The 18,343-nt window shown below is 37.9% G+C and overlaps 1 protein-coding gene across 3 annotated transcripts in view; it reads right to left on the bottom strand.

Moving 5' to 3' along the window:
• ITGA8 (integrin subunit alpha 8) overlaps positions 1 to 18,343 on the bottom strand; it is a 172,316-nt gene that overhangs the window by 132,670 nt on the left and 21,303 nt on the right. For all 3 annotated transcript variants that reach the window (XM_008692079.2, XM_040645373.1, XM_040645374.1), the window contains exons 3-7: positions 15,444 to 15,544; positions 13,684 to 13,807; positions 8,161 to 8,222; positions 7,003 to 7,048; positions 2 to 127 (exon numbers count right to left, since the gene is read on the bottom strand). In XM_008692079.2, coding sequence (XP_008690301.2) covers positions 2 to 127; positions 7,003 to 7,048; positions 8,161 to 8,222; positions 13,684 to 13,807; positions 15,444 to 15,544 — 459 coding nt within the window. The remainder of the gene's footprint in view (position 1; positions 128 to 7,002; positions 7,049 to 8,160; positions 8,223 to 13,683; positions 13,808 to 15,443; positions 15,545 to 18,343) is intronic.

Here is an 18,343-nt window from a genome sequence, read left to right as displayed (position 1 = left end):
CCAAGGTAACTATCATCATAGGAAGCTGGGGCCACATCCGTCTGTTTTTCTCGAGCCAGTTTCCTTAGAATATCCTTGAACGAGTAATTTGCAATGATATCTGCAATACTGGCAGTGATCACCTGACCTGTGTGCAAACAAATTAACACATTAGCTGAATGAATGCAAGAGGTGGGCCCTCCTTGGGCAGACACAGAACATCTGAATAACATATCCTCTTTTGAAAATAATCATGGAATTGCTTGCATTTTTGATGATGAATTTTACCACCTGCCAAACTGCAAGGTAAAGCTGGTTACAGCTGGATAGAACTTTCCATTCTGACAGAAGAACCAAAGATGAATGACATAATTTTATCTGTCTTCCCAATGCCTTCACAATATATATTCCCTCCATCTCCAAATGAGAAAAATATCTGAGTAAAGACACCTGTTGACAAAATTTATGGATTAAATTTTTAATCTGGAACGTCGTGGCTAGAAGAAACATCATCTAACTTTGAGATCCTCTAGCCAAAACATAACTTCTTATAAGTGGGGAAACTGAGGCCCAGAAAGCATGAGTGCATTCTCTCAGGTCATGTGGTTTTGCTTTTAGGATATTTAACATTAAAACCAAGGTCTCCTTTGGCATTCTAAGAAGACTTTTTGTGTTCTCACAAAATACAGATTAAATCTAAATCACTTAATTAATAGATTGTGAAATCTATCAGTTATGTCAAGGGAGGAAATTACATAACCTTTGAGCCCTTTATTTTTATGCTAAAATGTATACATAAAGCATAAAATTATGACAATGGGAGGCTGTGAGGTCCAGGGAGATCCAGAATTTTAGCAAAAAAAAAAAGAAAAAAAAAAAAAAAGAAAAAGAAAGGACTCCATGGCTGCCAACAATGATATGGTAAGAACTTTAGCTAATATCTCCCAAATAAAGTCACAATTGAAAGTCTTGAAATATGATCATATTGGGATGGTCAAATATCCAAAAGATGGCCAGCAATTTTCCACCACAATTTCCATGCATTCCTATATTTATAATGGACATCTAAGGAACAAGTGTGATCTCATGCTTTCTGGGAGCAAACTGGAGAAATGATTTCAAGAAACTAACAGTTAATATTAATATTAGTTTTAAAGCCAAATTATTCTTTGGGAATTTACTGATAACTCACACAGTCTTTTTGTTTGAAGTCCAAAGGAATAAAATTATCAAATCTGGCCATAAATATTTCCCAGTGACTGTGCCTGAAATGATTGTGAACAATGTCTACAGAATTTGCTAGTTTTCTCTGGTTTAAAGCTAAATATCCCCTTCCCACCTCCCACATACACACACCCTTTGTTGCCTTTAGCTGCTTCAATAAACATTATAATCTTAAGCCTAAATAAAATTTTGCATTACCTATCACAGACAATGCTTCTAAATCTCCTTGGTATGGCTACTTTTCAGGAAATCATCAGTATCTGACATTTTAACTTAAGGAAAGGAAAGATTTATCTAATCAAGTGAATTAGATTGATTATCTAGTCAAGTGAATTAGAAGAAAATCTTTTTAAACACACATAAATTTTTATTTTAGAACTATCTGCTGCATAAATACAGTTTTTCAGTTTGCAAAATAATTTTAAGACTGAAATGTTAATTATTTGATGTTCATAGTTATACATGTATGAATTAAGCTTAACAATAATTTCACATACAATGTTATCATAAACCCATCTCCCAGAACTCTTCCACTGGCTTTTAAAAAATATTTGTATTTTTTTGGGGTGCCTGGGTGGCACAGCAGTTAAGCCTCTGCCTTCAGCTCAGGGCGTGATCCCGGCGTTCTGGGATCGAGCCCCACATCAGGCTCCTCTGCTATGAGCCTGCTTCTTCCTCTCCCACTCCCCCTGCTTGTGTTCCCTCTCTCGCTGGCTGTCTCTATCTCTGTCAAATAAATAAATAAAATCTTTAAAAGAAAATTTTGTATTTTTTTATTATTTTATTTTTTATTTTAATTCCAGTATAGTTGACATACAGTGTTTATTAGCTTCAGGTGTACAATATAGTGATTCAGCAATTCTATTCATTACTCAGTGCTTGTCAAAATAAGTGTACTCTTATTTTGTGTACCCTTCACATATTTCACTCATCCCCTGCCCCCCCCCATCTCCCCTCTGGTAACCATCAGTTTGTTCTCTATAGTTAAGAGTCTGTGTTTTGGCTTTTCTCTTCTTTAAATTTGTTCATTTGTTTCTTAAATTCCACATATGAGTGAAATCATATGGCATTTGTCTTTCACTGACTTATTTCACTGAGTAATATACGCTCTAGATCCATACATGTAATTGCAAATGGCAAAATTTCATTCTTTGTTATGGCTGAGTAATATTCCATTGTTTAAATACTACTTCTTTATCCATTCATCTATTGATGGACAACTGGACTGCTTCCATAATTAGGCTATAGTAAAGAATGCTGCAATAAATATATGGGTGTATATATCTTTTTGATTTAGTGTTTTTGTACTCTTTGTGTAGATATCCTGTAGTGAGATTATGGGATCATATGTTAATTCTATTTTTAATTTTCAGAGAAGCCTCTACAGTGGCTGCACCAGTTTGCATTCCCACCAACAGTGCACAAGGGTTCCTTTTTCTCCACATTCTTGTCAACATTTGTTGTTTCTTGTGTTTTGATTTTAGCCATTCTAACAGGTGTGAAGTGATATCTCATTATGGTTTTGATTTTCATTTCCCTGATGATTAGTGACATTGAGCATTTTTCATGTGTCTGTTGGACATCTGTGTGTCTTCTTTGGAGAAATGTCTGTTCAATTTTTCTGACCATTTTATTTGGATTACTTATTTTTTGATGTTGAGTTGTAGAAGTTCTTTATATATTTTGGATACTAATCCTTTATTGTGTCATTTGCAAATACCTTCACCCATTCAGTAGGTTGTTTTCAGTTTTGTTGATTGCTTCCTGTGCTGTGCAGAAGATTTCTATTTTGAAATAGTCTCAATAGTTTATTTTTGCTTTGGTTTCCCTTGTCTGAGGAGACATACTTAGAAAAATGTTGCTATGGCCGATGTCAGAGAAATAACTGCCTGTGTTCTTGTCTAGGATTTTTATAGTTTCAGGTCTCACATTTTGGTCTGTGATCCATTTTGAGTTTATTTTTGTGTATGGTGTCAGAAAGTGCTCCAGTTTCATTCTTTGACATGTAATTGTCCAGTTTTCTCAACACCATTTGTTGAAGAGACTGTCTTTTTCCCATTGGATATTCTTGCCTCCTTTGTTGAAGATTAATTGAGTATACAATCATGGGTTTATTTCCGGGTTCTCTATTCTGTTCCATTGGCCTATGTGTCTATTTTTGTGCCAGTACCACACTGTTTTGATTTCTACAGCTTTGTAATATAACTTGAAATCTGGAATTGTGATACCTCCACTTTTGCTTTTTCAAGATTGCTTTGGCTAATCAGGGTCTTTTGTGGTTCTATACAAATTTTGGGATTGTTTGTCCTAGGTCTGTGAATAAATCCTGTTGTTACGCTATTTTTTGGCATTTTAACTACTATGTGTCTTGGTGTGCACCTCCTTCAGTTGATTTTGCTGGGGACTCCCTGTACCTCCTGGATCTGGATTTCTGCTTCCTTCCCCAGATTTGGGAAGTTTTCAGCTGCTGTTTCTTCAAATAAATTTTCTGCCCCCTTTTCTCTCTCTTCTTCTGGGATTCCTATAATGTGAACATCATTACGCTTGTTGGTGTCACTAAATTCCTTAAGTCTTTTCATTTTGCATTATTTTTTCCCCCTCACCTGTTCAGCTTGATTGCTTTCCATTGTTCTGTCTTCCAGGTCACTGATCTGTTCTTCTGCTTCCTCTAGTCTATTATTTATTTCATCTCATGTATTTTTAATATCATTTATTGAATTCTTCATCTCTGATTGGTTCTTTTTTGTTTTCTATCTTCTTGATAAGGGTCATTTAGGTCCTCCACTCTTTTCTCAAGTTCCATGAGCATCTTTATGATTACTACCTTAAATTCTCCATTGGGCACATTACTTATCTCCATTTTGCTTAGGTCTCTTGCTGTGATTTTTGTCCCATTCTTTCATTTGGGGCATAATCTTCTGTCTCCTCATTTTGTCTACCTCTCTGTGTCTGTTTCTATGTATTAGGAAAGTCAGCTCCATCTCCTGCTCTTGAAAGTAGTGGTCTTATGAAGACGAGACTGTCTACAGCCAGTGTCACCTGTGCACAAGAACCTGGCATTTCAGAGGTGTCTCCTCTGTGTGTAGTATGTGGCCTGCTGCTGTGGCTGAGCTATTTTCCTTCAGCCCAGTCATCTGCAGTAGCTCTCTTTGCCTCTTGTGGGTAGGATTTGGTCCCCATGCTATTAGTGGGCCAGTCTGGGGCTGCCTTGGGCTTGAGTTGAGTCAGATCAGGCATTTGCCAGACATGCAGTATCACTGAACTTTCCCCATGTTGTTCCCTGAGAAACTTTCATTGGTGGGCACACCAGCTGTCTGTCCCCAGTCCACTGCTGGGGCCATAGTTTGACGGGTGTGTGTCGTTATCTTTCCCTCTCCCCAGGCCGGGATCACTGTGGAGCAGTGCTGGCCCCTGTCAGGGCTACTTGCACGCTGCCAGGCTGGCGGCACCATTTTGGATGTCTTCTGGCCAAGCGTGTTAAAGGGGTGGATCCTCAAAGTGCATGGGGGCAGGAGGCAAGGTGTTAGCAAGTTTTGGGCTGGTTTATGGGAGGGGACCTGCAGCAACTGGGACTGAGGCTGGTCTGGCTGGAGCGAGGCAGATCTACTGAAGTGCAGAGGGTGGGCTGATGGTGTTAGCAAGTGAGGTAGTGAGTATTGGCAGCGAGTATTGGCAGCATCACTCTGGTTCCTACAGATGGCATGTTTATGCTGGGGGTCCGGGGAGGAAATGGCACCCACCAGCTCCTTTGTTTCTGAAGAAGTTCCCCAACAATCTCTGCTCCTTCAGCACACACTCTGAGTTTAGTAAACAACTCACCCTCCTGGATATCCCAGGTACTTTACAAGCTGCTGCTTCTATGTTGTATCTCCACGGGGCTGTTTATTGTGCTCTCTTTAAGGGCAGGGACTCAGTTTCCTCTTGCCTTTTTGGCTCTCTCAGAGCTGAGCTCACTGTTTTAAAGTTCCAGGTTTTAAGTCCCACTGGTTATAAGAACTCGTGAAAGTCAACCCCTCTGGTTTTTAAAGCCAGCATAATAGGGATTCATCATCCCCCTGGGGGATCCCCGACGTGATAGTCTATTTCTCTCCCTTCTATGTACCTGCAGTGTCCCTCCCTCCCAAGGACAGCCCCTTGGGTCTGACTAGCTCCCTACCACATCTTCACCCTTCCTACCCTCTTCAATATGGCCTCTTCTCTACATTTAGTTGTGGAATTTGTTTTGCCTGTCTTGGGGTTGTTTTCTGGGCTATTTACACTGATGTGAGTTTATCTAGTTGTATCTCTGGGACAAGGTGAGGCTAGGGTCCTCCTACTCCACCATCTTTCCCAGACTCCCAGCATTTTTACTCTTCCATTGGCTTTTAAATATGATTAGGTGTCCTCCATTTTTTTTTAATTTTTAATTTTTTTCAGGTGTCTTTCATTTTAAAAGAAAAACTTCACTCAACTATTCATCTCTCTCATAGTCTACTCTATCTGTACCCTAAACTTTACAGCCAGAATTCAGCAAATATTCTCTGTCATCTCTATGTAGGCATCCCTTCCACATCCATGGCTTTAATTGTCACCAACATGCAAGTGATGGAAGTTTGTATTTTAGCCTAGATATCTTCTCTGAGCTAAAGCCCATACACCCAAACACTTATGTGAAAAAGCTTGGATATCTCAAACATTTTCATATTCAACATAACCAAAAGCAAACTCATGATCTTCCCTCTCCAATGCCCTCCAAACCTGTTTTCTTCCAGGGTTCCCCATCTCAGTGGGTGGAACCCCCCTACAACCATGCAGTTGCAGAAGTCCGAAACATACGCTGGGCATCCTCCCTTCCCTCGCCCACGCATATCCAACCCATTAGCTAAGCTCTTTATTTTCCCTCCAAAGCATCTCTCAAATTTCTCCTCCTTTTCAGGCTGTACTGTTACCACTCTAAGAAGCAAGCACCTTCATTTGAACCTTATAGATTGTTTACCTTATAAACTTACAACAGACTTTCACTTTGTAACTGGTTTGCTGATACCTCACTTTGGCTGACCTCTAATCCATTTCCCATAAAGCAGCCAGAGTGATCTTTTCAAAACAAGATCTGATCATAGCATCCCATGCTTAAAACTCTCCAGTGGTTTCCCATTATTCTCAAGGCAAACAATTAATTACTGTAGTTAAGACCATGTATTTAAACTCCTGCGATCCACCAGAGACTTCTCATTGTTTTCAGGAAAAGAAAAAGCTGCTTATCTTGGCCTGCAAGCTCTTCATGGCCAGGGGACTGCTCCACACCACTCAGCAGCTCTTCCCCGATCTGACTCTGGTCACCCTGGCTTGCCTCTCTCACCTGACTGTTCGACTTCAGGTCATAGAACCTGTTCATACAGTCCTTTGTCTCTTTACTAGTTACCTCCTAGCAAAGTTCGGATCTCAGCTCAGGGTGCTTGCTTCCAAGTTAGTTTTGACCTTAGGGAAGCTGCTGGTCTATGTAACACCTTTATAAGAATTAGAAGGCATCATCTCGTTTGGGCGCCTAGTTCAGAGCTCCCTAAGCAGAGCACAGGTTGTATTTCAGTCCCCTGTCTGCCAGCGTTCAGAGTACAAAACATCTGCAAGAAACACCCTAGGAGAAGCCTCCTACACTCTTATGGCTCCATCGTGACATACCTTCCCTTCACAGCGAGAATCATGTGTGGAGTGTGTCAGGTACTTGAATGTAACAAAAGGTCAGCATTTAATTGTTTCTTGTGCCTCATGTCCTTGCTAGTAACAACAAATGGGCATTTCTTCTCTGCTAATGGAACGTACCTTGCCAATAAAAACTTCCCGGTCCTCCTACTATGAGGTCTCCATTCTACAAAACAGAAACAGCAACAATTGGAACAAAAAAACAAAAATAACAGATTTTTTTAAAGGTGGTAAATCATTGTTAATAAGCATTGCTCTAACAATTTGTTATACATAAAAAAGCAATTTTTAAATGAGGCCCTTCTATCGGAGGCATGGCACTCATTTTATTTCCTTTTCTTGTTTTCCACGATTTAGTGTGTTAGCATATTAAATAATTTCATTTGACTCAATTAGCTATGTTGAATTCTCTCCCTTGAGGATATATAAATTCAGTTTTTTGGCACTGCCTCAGGTAAGCAAAATATATACAAGTTTAATGCTGTGTAATTTAGCAGACATGATCTTTTGAGCCTTGGCAACAAAAAGGAAATTCGGTTTCTATTTATCTCAAGGCCACAGTAATGCCTATTTTTTCCATACATCTGCAACCACCCCCTCTCCCCTTCTCAGGAGAAAAAGCAAAAACTCCAGACTAGCAAATATAAATTTTTCCTTCTCCTTCCAACCCCACCTTCCAACCTCTGCATCCTTAACTTTCAGTGGGAAAAAAAAAAAAAAGGACAATGATGAAAAAAAAAAAAAGAGGCAATGAACTTTGTATGCTGAAGAATTTTTTCTATAGTATTTTCAAAACCATGAAATCTTTGTCTGCTCTTATCTTACTAGGCATCTCTGTTTTTAATTTTGTGAAAGGATGTGTGAATTTTAACACTAATGTTAAATCTCATCAGTGAATTACGGCTAAGAGGTAAAGCAATTTACTGATTCTTGTGATTTTTTTTTTGGAAGCACATTTCTCTCACTGAGTTTTTGAGATTTTTCATTTAAAATGACTATCACAAGAGATGGGAAGAAAGACTGTTGCTTTTTATCCTGTGTATTTCTGTGCTATTTTAATATTTGTCATCTACATAGATTAATAAAAATAAAGAGCAAACAAAAACATTTGAAGCAGTTGCCAAAACAGGCTAGATATATACCTAAAAGTTCTTTAGGTGGTGGTGGTTTATGGGGCTGGGGATGGGAGTGAAAGACAGAGGGCAAAACCAACCAACAAACAACAAAAAATACCAAACAGATAATACAAATATTAGAATCTGCAAGAAAGGAATTCACCTTATAAAAATCCAGACTAAATCCTGCTTGGCAGTAACCCTGGCCTTCTGGATCAGCATTACCTAGAATGATCAAAATATAGAAACGTTATATCGTCATTCCCAAGATAAATTTTAATAGCCAACTCAGGATATTCTGTTGTTTTCTCTATAGACTTCAAAATTTTAAATGGTCAATATGTGTTTTATATGTTTTAAATTCATTCCGAGTAACTTACGAAATATATTTCCATTTATTTTCTTGTCCTAAATATCATCGTGATTCTGTAGTAAGATCACTAGGAATAATGTCCCTTGGAGCTATTATACTGGGTTTTACAACTCATGTTTGTTTGAAGAAATAAACTCTCCTTCTCTCGGCTATGTTCTGCGGTCTCCAAGTGGCGGTGATGTGTTTCTGAGTTGCCCACATGTTCTGTGGAAGCCACACGTGTCATTCCTAAGGAAATCCCTTGAGCAAGAGAAAGGTAAACAGGTCATCTGGGCTAATGCTTTCTGCAGAAGGCACCAACAAGGATTCCAATTTTCATGCTCTCCTAGAGGATATTAACTTAAAATTATTCTATTATCATTAGTTAGGCACATTTGGAAATTGTATTTCTGGTCACAATGAACTACACGGGCACACTGGAATATCAGTGTTTGCAAAAGAGAAAGCCCTCTAGTAATGGCTTATTTTGTACTCTTCCCAATATAATTCACTAACTGAATGTCCAATAGGTCCTTACCACACCATTTTAAAAATTAGGGGCAGGTCAACCTGTGGATTCCCAGGGGATTGTTATAAAAAGTCTCTAAGACATTAGGAATTGTGACTTATAATGTCTACAGCTTCTAAAGTGCTTAACGTAAAATCAAAATGTAGTTTAGTGGGGGAATCTCAATCATTATGTAATTTGATATGAACATGCAAGTAATTACTCCTTTTTTATCAAGGATATTCCTGAATGGAAACTAAAATAAGAGCAGGAGAGGAAATGGACATCATCATTGGAAAAATTTATAGACTAGGTGTGCCTGTTCCTGTGCCTGTTCCTGTGCCTTTTGAAAGATCTGGCCTTTCTAGCTTTTTCTAGAATGCCTTCTCTTTTTTCTTTCCTTTGGTTAGTCCTTAGCCAATTTTAGCATTGTCATCATCCATTCCTCTCCAGAAGCTCCCTGTATATTTTAATACACTGTTCTATCACATACACTGTATTTTTTTTATGATAATACCTGTTTTTAATTCAAATGTCCATTAATGCCTTTTGGGGTTTCTTTTTTAAAGCTAAGGTTTTGTTTTGTTTTCCCTAGCTTTATTCAGGTATACTTAATATACAAAAAAATGTATGTTTTAATATATGCATTTTGATGAGTTTGGACATAGGCATACATCCATGAAACCATCACCAAAATCAAAGTAATAAGGATTTCTATCACCTACAAAAAATTCTTGTGTCCCCTTGTTTGTTTGTTTTTTTGTGGTAGAAACTTTTAACATGAGACTTACCCTTTGTAATTTTTAAGTGTACAACATTTTACACTGTATTTTTATGAAATTTCTTCCATATTTTAAACTGTATTTTGTGGTTTGTAGTTCCAAATGCTATAAAGTTCCCTAAAGGTTCATCTGTATAACCTCCAATGTCTGGGTACCAGCCTTCTGGAAGTTCATGTGTATAAATATTTCTATATGAATACCTGACATATGATTATGTAAACATATATGCGTGATCTTGAGTATATTTAGAAATGTATTTTTCTCATGTACAAACCTCTTTAGAAATCCTTTTTAAAACCAAGTCTTTCTTTCATTTTTAATATTGTAAATTATTCAAAAAGGAAGAAAATAAGACCATTCTATGAAATTATTTTGCTTCAAAACAGGAAACTGAAAAAATTAAGAGAAAACACTAATTTTTTATGAAACTCATCGAGAAAATGACGAACTTCTAATGTTTATTGGAAACAGTGGTTATAAGAGAATGTGAGGTAATTTTTTTCTCTTAGAGGTACAGTTCATGAGACCTAAGAGAATCTATCCTCCTGGAACTTTGGAGCGTCTGTAAACTTTACAATTATGTCCCAGGATGCACTCAGGAATCCAGGGCATCATGCTGACCACTCGCTACTGTCCGTTGGGAGACCATATGTAAATAATCCTCCCCTGAATTAGGAATGATCATAAGAGCTGTAGGCACATCATGAATATGAATGAGCAGATAAGTTCCCATATTGCTTAACGTATCAGTGGGGTATGTTTGTGGTATGGAATGAGCATGAGAGAGTTCTTTAAATTCTCTCTTGAAAATAATATTGCTGATGTTCCTTCTGTGAGATTGATCGGACGCTCCTGAACAAGCCGGCTTTGTGTTAATGAACTGTACACTGCCGAGGCCGCTCTTTGGGTGAATTTCAGGAGGAAGAAGTATTTGTAGTAAGAGAGTGACCACGAGGAATATGAAAACTATAGCTGTGTATTAGAGTTGAAAGAATTCTTGGCAGTTTATTTAGCTATTCTGCAATTCAACATAAACTCCAGTTTTACCTTTGTCACGCTGTTCTTTTATTTAGGAAAATAAACAGGAAGTAAATTGGCATCATAATGTGCCCGTGTCACTCAAGACACAAGGCTGCTATAATTCTTATTTTCAGGTAAAGGCTCAGACTCATATCTAAGTGCCATGTGCTGTATTTTAACTTGAATTCTCTCATCACAGAGGCACTCAGTCAAAAAGGCAGAACAAGAGGCAGTGACAAGTTTTATAAAAGATCACCCTCCACGTGGGTCGGAAGAGGATGATATATCACCAAGGCAGGAGGACTGTGAAGCTCATCGTTTCAGCTGTACGAGTTTACTGTGCTGGGGAAGCCTTTTTAGCAAAGCATGAGCAATATGATATGAACAGGATTGATGAAACACGTTCCGCGTTAAATGTCAGCTCTACCGTTAGTTTTCTAAGTAAATTCAGGGCTTTATTTATCTCTCTACCTGACTTTTACCTTTAGCGTAATAGCAACGGCCTCACACTGAACCAAGGAACACAACACTCTGAGTGGGACATGACTCAAAATATGCCTCTTTTGGCTGTTGCCTGTGTCTGGGAAGCTCGCTCTTGCCCTTTCCAATAGCCATTTGCCAAGAGAGCCCCTCGCATGGTCCTGTCTCAAAGCTCCTCTCCCCACCCAGGCAGGGCATGTCACTCCCTACCCACTTGCCTTGTTATATTTTTTTCTTTGTAATACTTTTTGCTATCTGACTTTATATTACGAACTTATTCTTTAAAAAAAAATCTTTTCATTGATATATAATTGACATAAAACATATTATTAGTCCAGTGTATAGCATCTGGGTTTGCTCTATGTATTTACTACAAAATGATCAGCAGTGTCTAGTTAACACCCATCACTACAGATCATTATAAATTTTTTTCTTATGATGAGAACCTTTAAGATCTACTCTCTTGGCAACTTTCAAATATACAATACAGTATTCCTGACTATGTCACCCTGCTGGACTTTACAGCCCCTGGACGTCTTTATCTTATAACTGGATGTTGTACCCTTTGACCACCTTCACCAGTTTCACTCACCCCCCTACCTCTGGCAACCACCAATCTGTTTTCTGTATCTGAGTTTGGGGGGATTTTTGGTTTTGCTTTTGTTAGGTTTTGCATATAAGTGGTATTTTTCTTTGGGATTTGTCTTTCTCTCACTGACTTATTTTGCTTAGCATAATGCCTTCAAGGTCCATCCATGTTGTCATAAATGGCAGGATTTCCTTCTTTTTATGGCTAAATAACATTCCATTGTACATATATACAACATCTTCATTATCCATTCATCCATCGATGGACACTTAGATTGTTTCCATGTCTTGCCTAATGTGTGCAGTGCTGCTATGAACAGGGAGGGGAGGTGGTGCAGATATCTTTTTGAGATACTGATTTCATTTCCTTTGGATCTATACTCAGATATAGAATCACTGGATCTGAACAATTACATGTTTGTTGTCTGTCTCCCCCACTAGAATGTAAGTTTCTTAAAGACTGGGTTTTATTTTCTCTTGTTCTGTGCTTTATTCCCCAAACACAGAATAATTAGTGTTCAATGTGTTGAATAGATACATAATCGAGTCTCATTATCAACAAGGAACCTCTGTTTTAAAGCCATTTAAAATAAAATCTTAATTCACAGATTATTCATCCAGCTGACATGTGTCATGATGTGAGGAAATGGCTAATTTATTTCAATATTTTTAAACAAAAGTCATAATCTTCTCTTTGTCAAAATCTTCCCCCCCAAACCAAGTTAGCTGTTCCACTTTGATCTTTAGATTAAATCTTAGTGGCTTCTTTATTAACCCTCTGATACCACTGATCCATTCTTCATCTTCATTGTTTTATTTCTGATATGTGTTCATTACCTTGCCAAAATTAATCTTGAATTTAAAAAATATTCACACAAAATGGTGAAATTTTACTTACAGTTTTGAAAATCTAATTTGGGATTGGGTTGTTAAAAAATCAATTTCCTGAAATCAGTTACTAGAATGTTCTTTCTAATGACATTTCTTTCCTCAATGTGGTTTGGCAAACCATCAAGAATATGAATGAAAATCCATTGGTTGCTTTCTGACAAATCCCAATGACCGACATGACACATAGAAAACTGGAAGAATTCACAAAAAGACTGAGTAGATCAACCAATTGGAAATGCTGTCCCAAATCTGTGGGTGTTCCACTAAGAAGGGATTAAACAGCAGTGCCACAAAGATGGCACTCACAGGCTTGCTTTTGCTGGAAGATCTCTAGAATGGCCAGATGAGACTTACACTCTAAGTGTAAAAAAATGGGGATTAAACACCTAAAGGAGAGAAGTGTATCATGCACATAACCAGAGCACACAGCTGCCAAAGAAAGCAACAGCTGTCAAGAACACAGGCTGCAGGACGTCTGGGGGACTCAGTCAGTTAAGCGTCCAACTCTTGATTTCAGCTCAGGTTGTGATCTCAAGGTTGTGAGATCAAGGTCCGTGTTGGGCTCTGTGCTGGATGTAGAGCCTGCTTAAGATTCTCTCTCTCCCTCTCCCCCTGCCCCTCCCTCCCACTCATTGCTCTCTCTTTCTCTAAAAAACAGAACAAAACACCAAACACAGGCTGGACAGAAAGCTGGTGTCAGAGTGTCCCCAGCTCCAAGCACACTAGCTAGCTAAGACCACTCCTGCCATTAAAAAGTGCAGTGGGTGGTCAGAATTCTTCAGATCACAGTGTGAGTTTTGAACAGCAACTGAGAGTTTAAGGCCTAAAATAAGGAACCAGGCAATTCTACTGCAAAATATCTAAAAGAAATTTTCTATAACATGGAAGAGGATCAACAGAATTCTGTCTTGGCTCCCATGTCACAGCAAGGCATCCCAAAAGGCTGTCCATAACCTTTACTCCCATCTCTTTTTCCTTATCGGTAGTGTTCTGACGTTGCCTGCACCATCAACCACAGAAATGTTCTTGAGCGAAATTACAGTTTTAAGGAATAAAATCACTTACTGTTCCGACAAGGAGAGTACTCCGCATATGCACTGAAATTCTGGATTGCTACGTAGCAAGTGCCGACCGGGTCCTTTTCTGGTGTTGGTTTAAGAGTTCTCCAGTGATAAAGAGGAGCACAGGCCTGTGACACATCAAAGACAATATTTTCTTGTCATAGTTTCCTCATACAATGATCGGATTTAGCTTATTGGCTAAGGTACCTAAATTCGTGACAAGCTATGTTAAATTAGGGAGTGAATTAATTGGCTTCCAACATGCTGGTAAGTTCCTCAGTAGTCAGAGTTAATGGAACTTCCGTTACCCTGCTAAGTTTCAGTGCTCAAAGGAAAAAGTTAACTTGAAATATACTTAGTATTATCTTTTTTTTTTTTTTAAGATTTTATTTATTTATTTGACAGAGAGAAAGACAGCCAGCGAGAGAGGGAACACAAGCAGGGGGAGTGGGAGAGAAAGAAGCAGGCTCCAAGCAGAGCAGGGAGCCCAATGCGGGGCTCGATCCCAGGACCCTGGGATCACTACCTGAGCCGAAGGCAGGCACTTAACTACTGAACTACACAGGCGCCCCTACTTAATATTATCTTATTTCCTTTCACGTAATTTTGAAAATGCAAGCACACCCCCAAATTAACCATTTTTATTATGAACATGGAATATGATTCCATTTTCAGTGATTCTGAGGGCTTCTACAGCATTGGATAAATGCACAACATGTGACAGATAAATTTTCAGGACTTTGGGTACAATATAGTACCCAAAAGATTATTTTAACCCCAAATAGTTATTAGATGGAATTAGCTTTCCAAAGCAATTCACATGTCATACACCACTAAGGGATAAAAAAAAGTTTTTACCAGTTCTGGAATGTGAAACCCGTATTAATGCAAGTACAGTTCTATAGGGACCATACTGTAAATTCTGGATGTGTAACTGGAGAGGGCTCTCTGTATTTTATACATTACCTGTTTATGTCAAAATCTCCTTGGGGGGTTAACCACAGACCAAATAAAGCAAGGCATTTCCTTTAGATACTTATTCTTTTTAAATCATAATTCAGGCAGCTTTAAACAAATCCTAAAAGCAAAGTTATTGCTTTATTGTTGTAAGGAAATTAAAGCCAACGGTTTAAAAAATTCTCCCCCCAAAGAATTTCCAGATCAGCCTAATACAGTCATTTATTTCTCAATAACTTAAACATGTATCATTACTTAAATAATAGGAGAATAGAATTATAAACTCATAGCATTTTAAAGCTGAATGATATCTACCTGGGAATGAGATTTTTTTACTTTAAGAAGTATTAATGTACTCAGAGAATCACCTAGTTAGTAGTTATATTTTCAAAGAAAACTTTCTTTTCGTTTTAAAAATGATCAATGACACCACAGTAGATAAACTTTTAAAGAATCCGAACGGCAGTCGTATTTCTCTGGTCAATTTATAATCAGTCCTTTAAATCAATCTTAAGCAATAAAATATTTACCTCCTTAATATTTAGCTTTTATTTTTCTATCTTCCTTAGTTGTTTTTGAAATATTCGAAAATATCTCACTGATGTGGCAAACAAGCTTTAGTGTCCTATAACTTTAAACACTAGAATAGATTCTTTAATTTTAAGCACTAAGTTTATTTTTAGAATGCTGATAAATTTATCATTAAAAATCTGGCATGTCCTTACATGAAAGTATTTTTATAAATACGAGCCTTAAAACATTTCAGAGTATGTATTATTCCAAAGCATCCCCATAATTCATACTCACCACAACTTCCCCTTTGTGAGCTTTCACTGTTGCTCCAAACCACTGATTCGATTTAAATTCTATAGGTTCCTTGGTTCCATTAACTCTGATCTTCCTGTTGTCTGACAAGGAGGACATGGACTTGTTAATAATTTATAAAATGTGGCAGCCAGATATAATACGTAAAAATGAATGTGTCCGTTAAAAATACTTGAAAAAAATTCATACATGGAGGGGGAGGTTCCAACCAAGACTTTTTATTTAGAAAAATACCAAACAAAAATACATATTTGAACATGACATTTCATAACTTACAAGAAGCATTTTTTTTACAACTTATGTTTGCAGAGAAAACTGTATTGTAAACTTGATGTGTACTCTCTAGTCTTGAATCTACACGTTTGTCATTGATTTATAAAAGATCGAAGACCAAATATTTATAACTGACCTAAGGAATTCCAAATCTTTTCCAATAGGGAAACACATAGGAATCTCCCTGATCAGAGAAGCACAAGTTTCTTGGCATGAGTTAGCAGGAATGATTGTGAAGGACTCCAAGGTCTTGGTTTTTAACTGAGTAACATGTTTCCATGCAGCCACAGAAAATAACACCTCAACGCAGTTTTATATACACTTTGCAGATGTCAGAATGAGGGGGGCCATCTGAGTAGAAACACAACCCAATTATAGCACACTACAGGTCTTAATAAAAAGCAGATATCTTTTCTTTCACTCTTGATTCCCAGTCAACATATATCCCACGTGGTTCTAACCGCATGGTTCTAACTGGAGCTTTGTCAGTAATAGCTAATGAATTTCAAAAGACATTTGTACCAAGGTATTTTATTTGTATGTGTTTCCTTTGGTATGCATTTCATTTTTCTTCCTTGACTCTGTAATAAATACATTACAAAATGAACTTTTAACTCCTATTAAGTAAGGCCAAAATATACATGTAATTAACATTAAATTGAGTTTACATATGATTACAGACTTTTACAAATTATGTATACTCAATCTTAATCTAAACTTTACATTTTACATGGTAGTAGAAAATCATGAATTTCCTTCTTAAAAACCTTACACTTTTGTTATTTCTGAGCTTTTTTTAAAAACAGGTTCTCTACATCCTTATCCAAAATGCACACAACTAGCAAAGAACTAGAGCATCTTAAAGATTACAGCATAAAGGTGAAAATATAAACATTTCTATTTACATGTAGGCACTTTGGAAGATTGTAGAACTCAGCAACCAAGAATCTTGTCACCATTAACTGGTGATTGGGGACAATTTTTTTAATCTTTGGAGTTTTGATTTCTTCTGTAAAATGAGGCTGAGAATACCTTCCCCCTTTCCTCTTTCACAGGTGATCAAAGTCATGACAATCACGTGAGATAAACAAAATTGAAAGTGCTTTCTATATAAGCTGAGAAGCTGTACAGTACAGAAATCATGTAGCCATATAATGGAAAGTCCAAACACTTTACAAATATCTCTTACTTAGAAACTTGGAAACTCAACCTAAGACCACAAATTGGAAAGGACCTCACACACACACATATAATATGTTATTTATTATTGGTGACTTTTGGTACTCAGCAGTGAAATTAGTAACACCTCTCAAGATTAGTGATGTGGCTGTGATTGATTACAAGGAGAAATAGAACACAGTGGCTTTGAGATTTCCAGTCTGCTAAAAAAACCATGAAAAGACCAGCACCTCCAAAATTTCAAATATCCTTAAAGGAGATCCCAAAAGGACTTAAGAAAAGCACGTTGCTGGGAGGAAGGAAATGGATTCTGGGAAAAGACAGAAGCCACTTCCAAACTGACCTTGTTTTACTAGAGAAAATGATGTGACTTGGCTTTTGTGACTCCTGAGGCATCTTTTCTGCTGTTCTGAGGCTGAACTATGTAGTAGATTAAAAGTGTCAACTGTGGGTTGTTTTCCAGCAATGAATTTCTTCTGGGCCAAGAATACAAGTGAATGGATTTCACTAATTCCACTAATTCCACTTGCAATCCAAGGATTCCAAGAGAGACTTCCACTGTCCCCAGTCTCCATTTACTGCGATGAGCTTCAATCTTGATGTGTCATCCATTCCTTTATCTTTGAAGGGGACAAACCACCTTTCCAAATTCTGGTTTATTATTTCTGTAAGTTCTCTGACTCTAAATCTAATATCATAGTTTCATAACATTTCAAATGAGCGAAATATACTTGGGCTTGACTATGGAAGTGAACTTTCCCGATTTCCCATCTCCCTTTTCTGAACAAGATTCTTTCATGCCAAATACCCCAACACAAGGCTCTGTGCTATCTGTCACACAGGTGCTCCCATGCAAGGACAATGTGTCTGATTTGATTTGATTTGATCTTTACTGACAACAACACCCAGGTAATATCTGTAAATACTCAGCACGGTTTCTATCCTGCAGAGCCCTCCACCCTACGGCAGAGGGCTGAAAGCCTGGAACATACATTTCCTAGACACGCTTACAAGTAAGACTGTGGTCGAATAAGAGGCTTATGGGAGGCCTGGAAAGAGAAGACGGAGAAGCCATTATGTTCTGGTGGCAGTTGCGGGCATGCACGCACATCAGCAATGACAGATGTGAAGTTCTTTGTGCAGCTCTCAAGCATCCCTTGATAATAATCACTTTTTGGTGCATCAGGCAGCAGAGATCAAGTCCTGAACTTCCATATTTCTTCATCTGCAGGCAGTGACCTTCCTGACCTTCACAGCCCCAGTCTTTCCAATGGCGTCTCTCTTGGTCTCTGTATGCAACTCCTTCTGAGTTGTAATACTCAAAGTGGTTTTGGTTTTTCTGACCAAACTCCTACTGATGTACTGACGACACGGGTCAAAGCAATTAGGATAGAGAAATGTGTATCTATAGCAGAAGGAAGGCACTGGTT

The sequence above is a fragment of the Ursus maritimus genome, unplaced genomic scaffold (assembly GCF_017311325.1).
Source record: "Ursus maritimus isolate PB19 unplaced genomic scaffold, ASM1731132v1 scaffold_31, whole genome shotgun sequence".
NCBI lineage: Eukaryota > Metazoa > Chordata > Mammalia > Carnivora > Ursidae > Ursus > Ursus maritimus.
The sequence above is the reverse complement of the archived record's forward strand: the minus strand, read 5'-3'. Positions and strand labels throughout refer to the sequence as shown.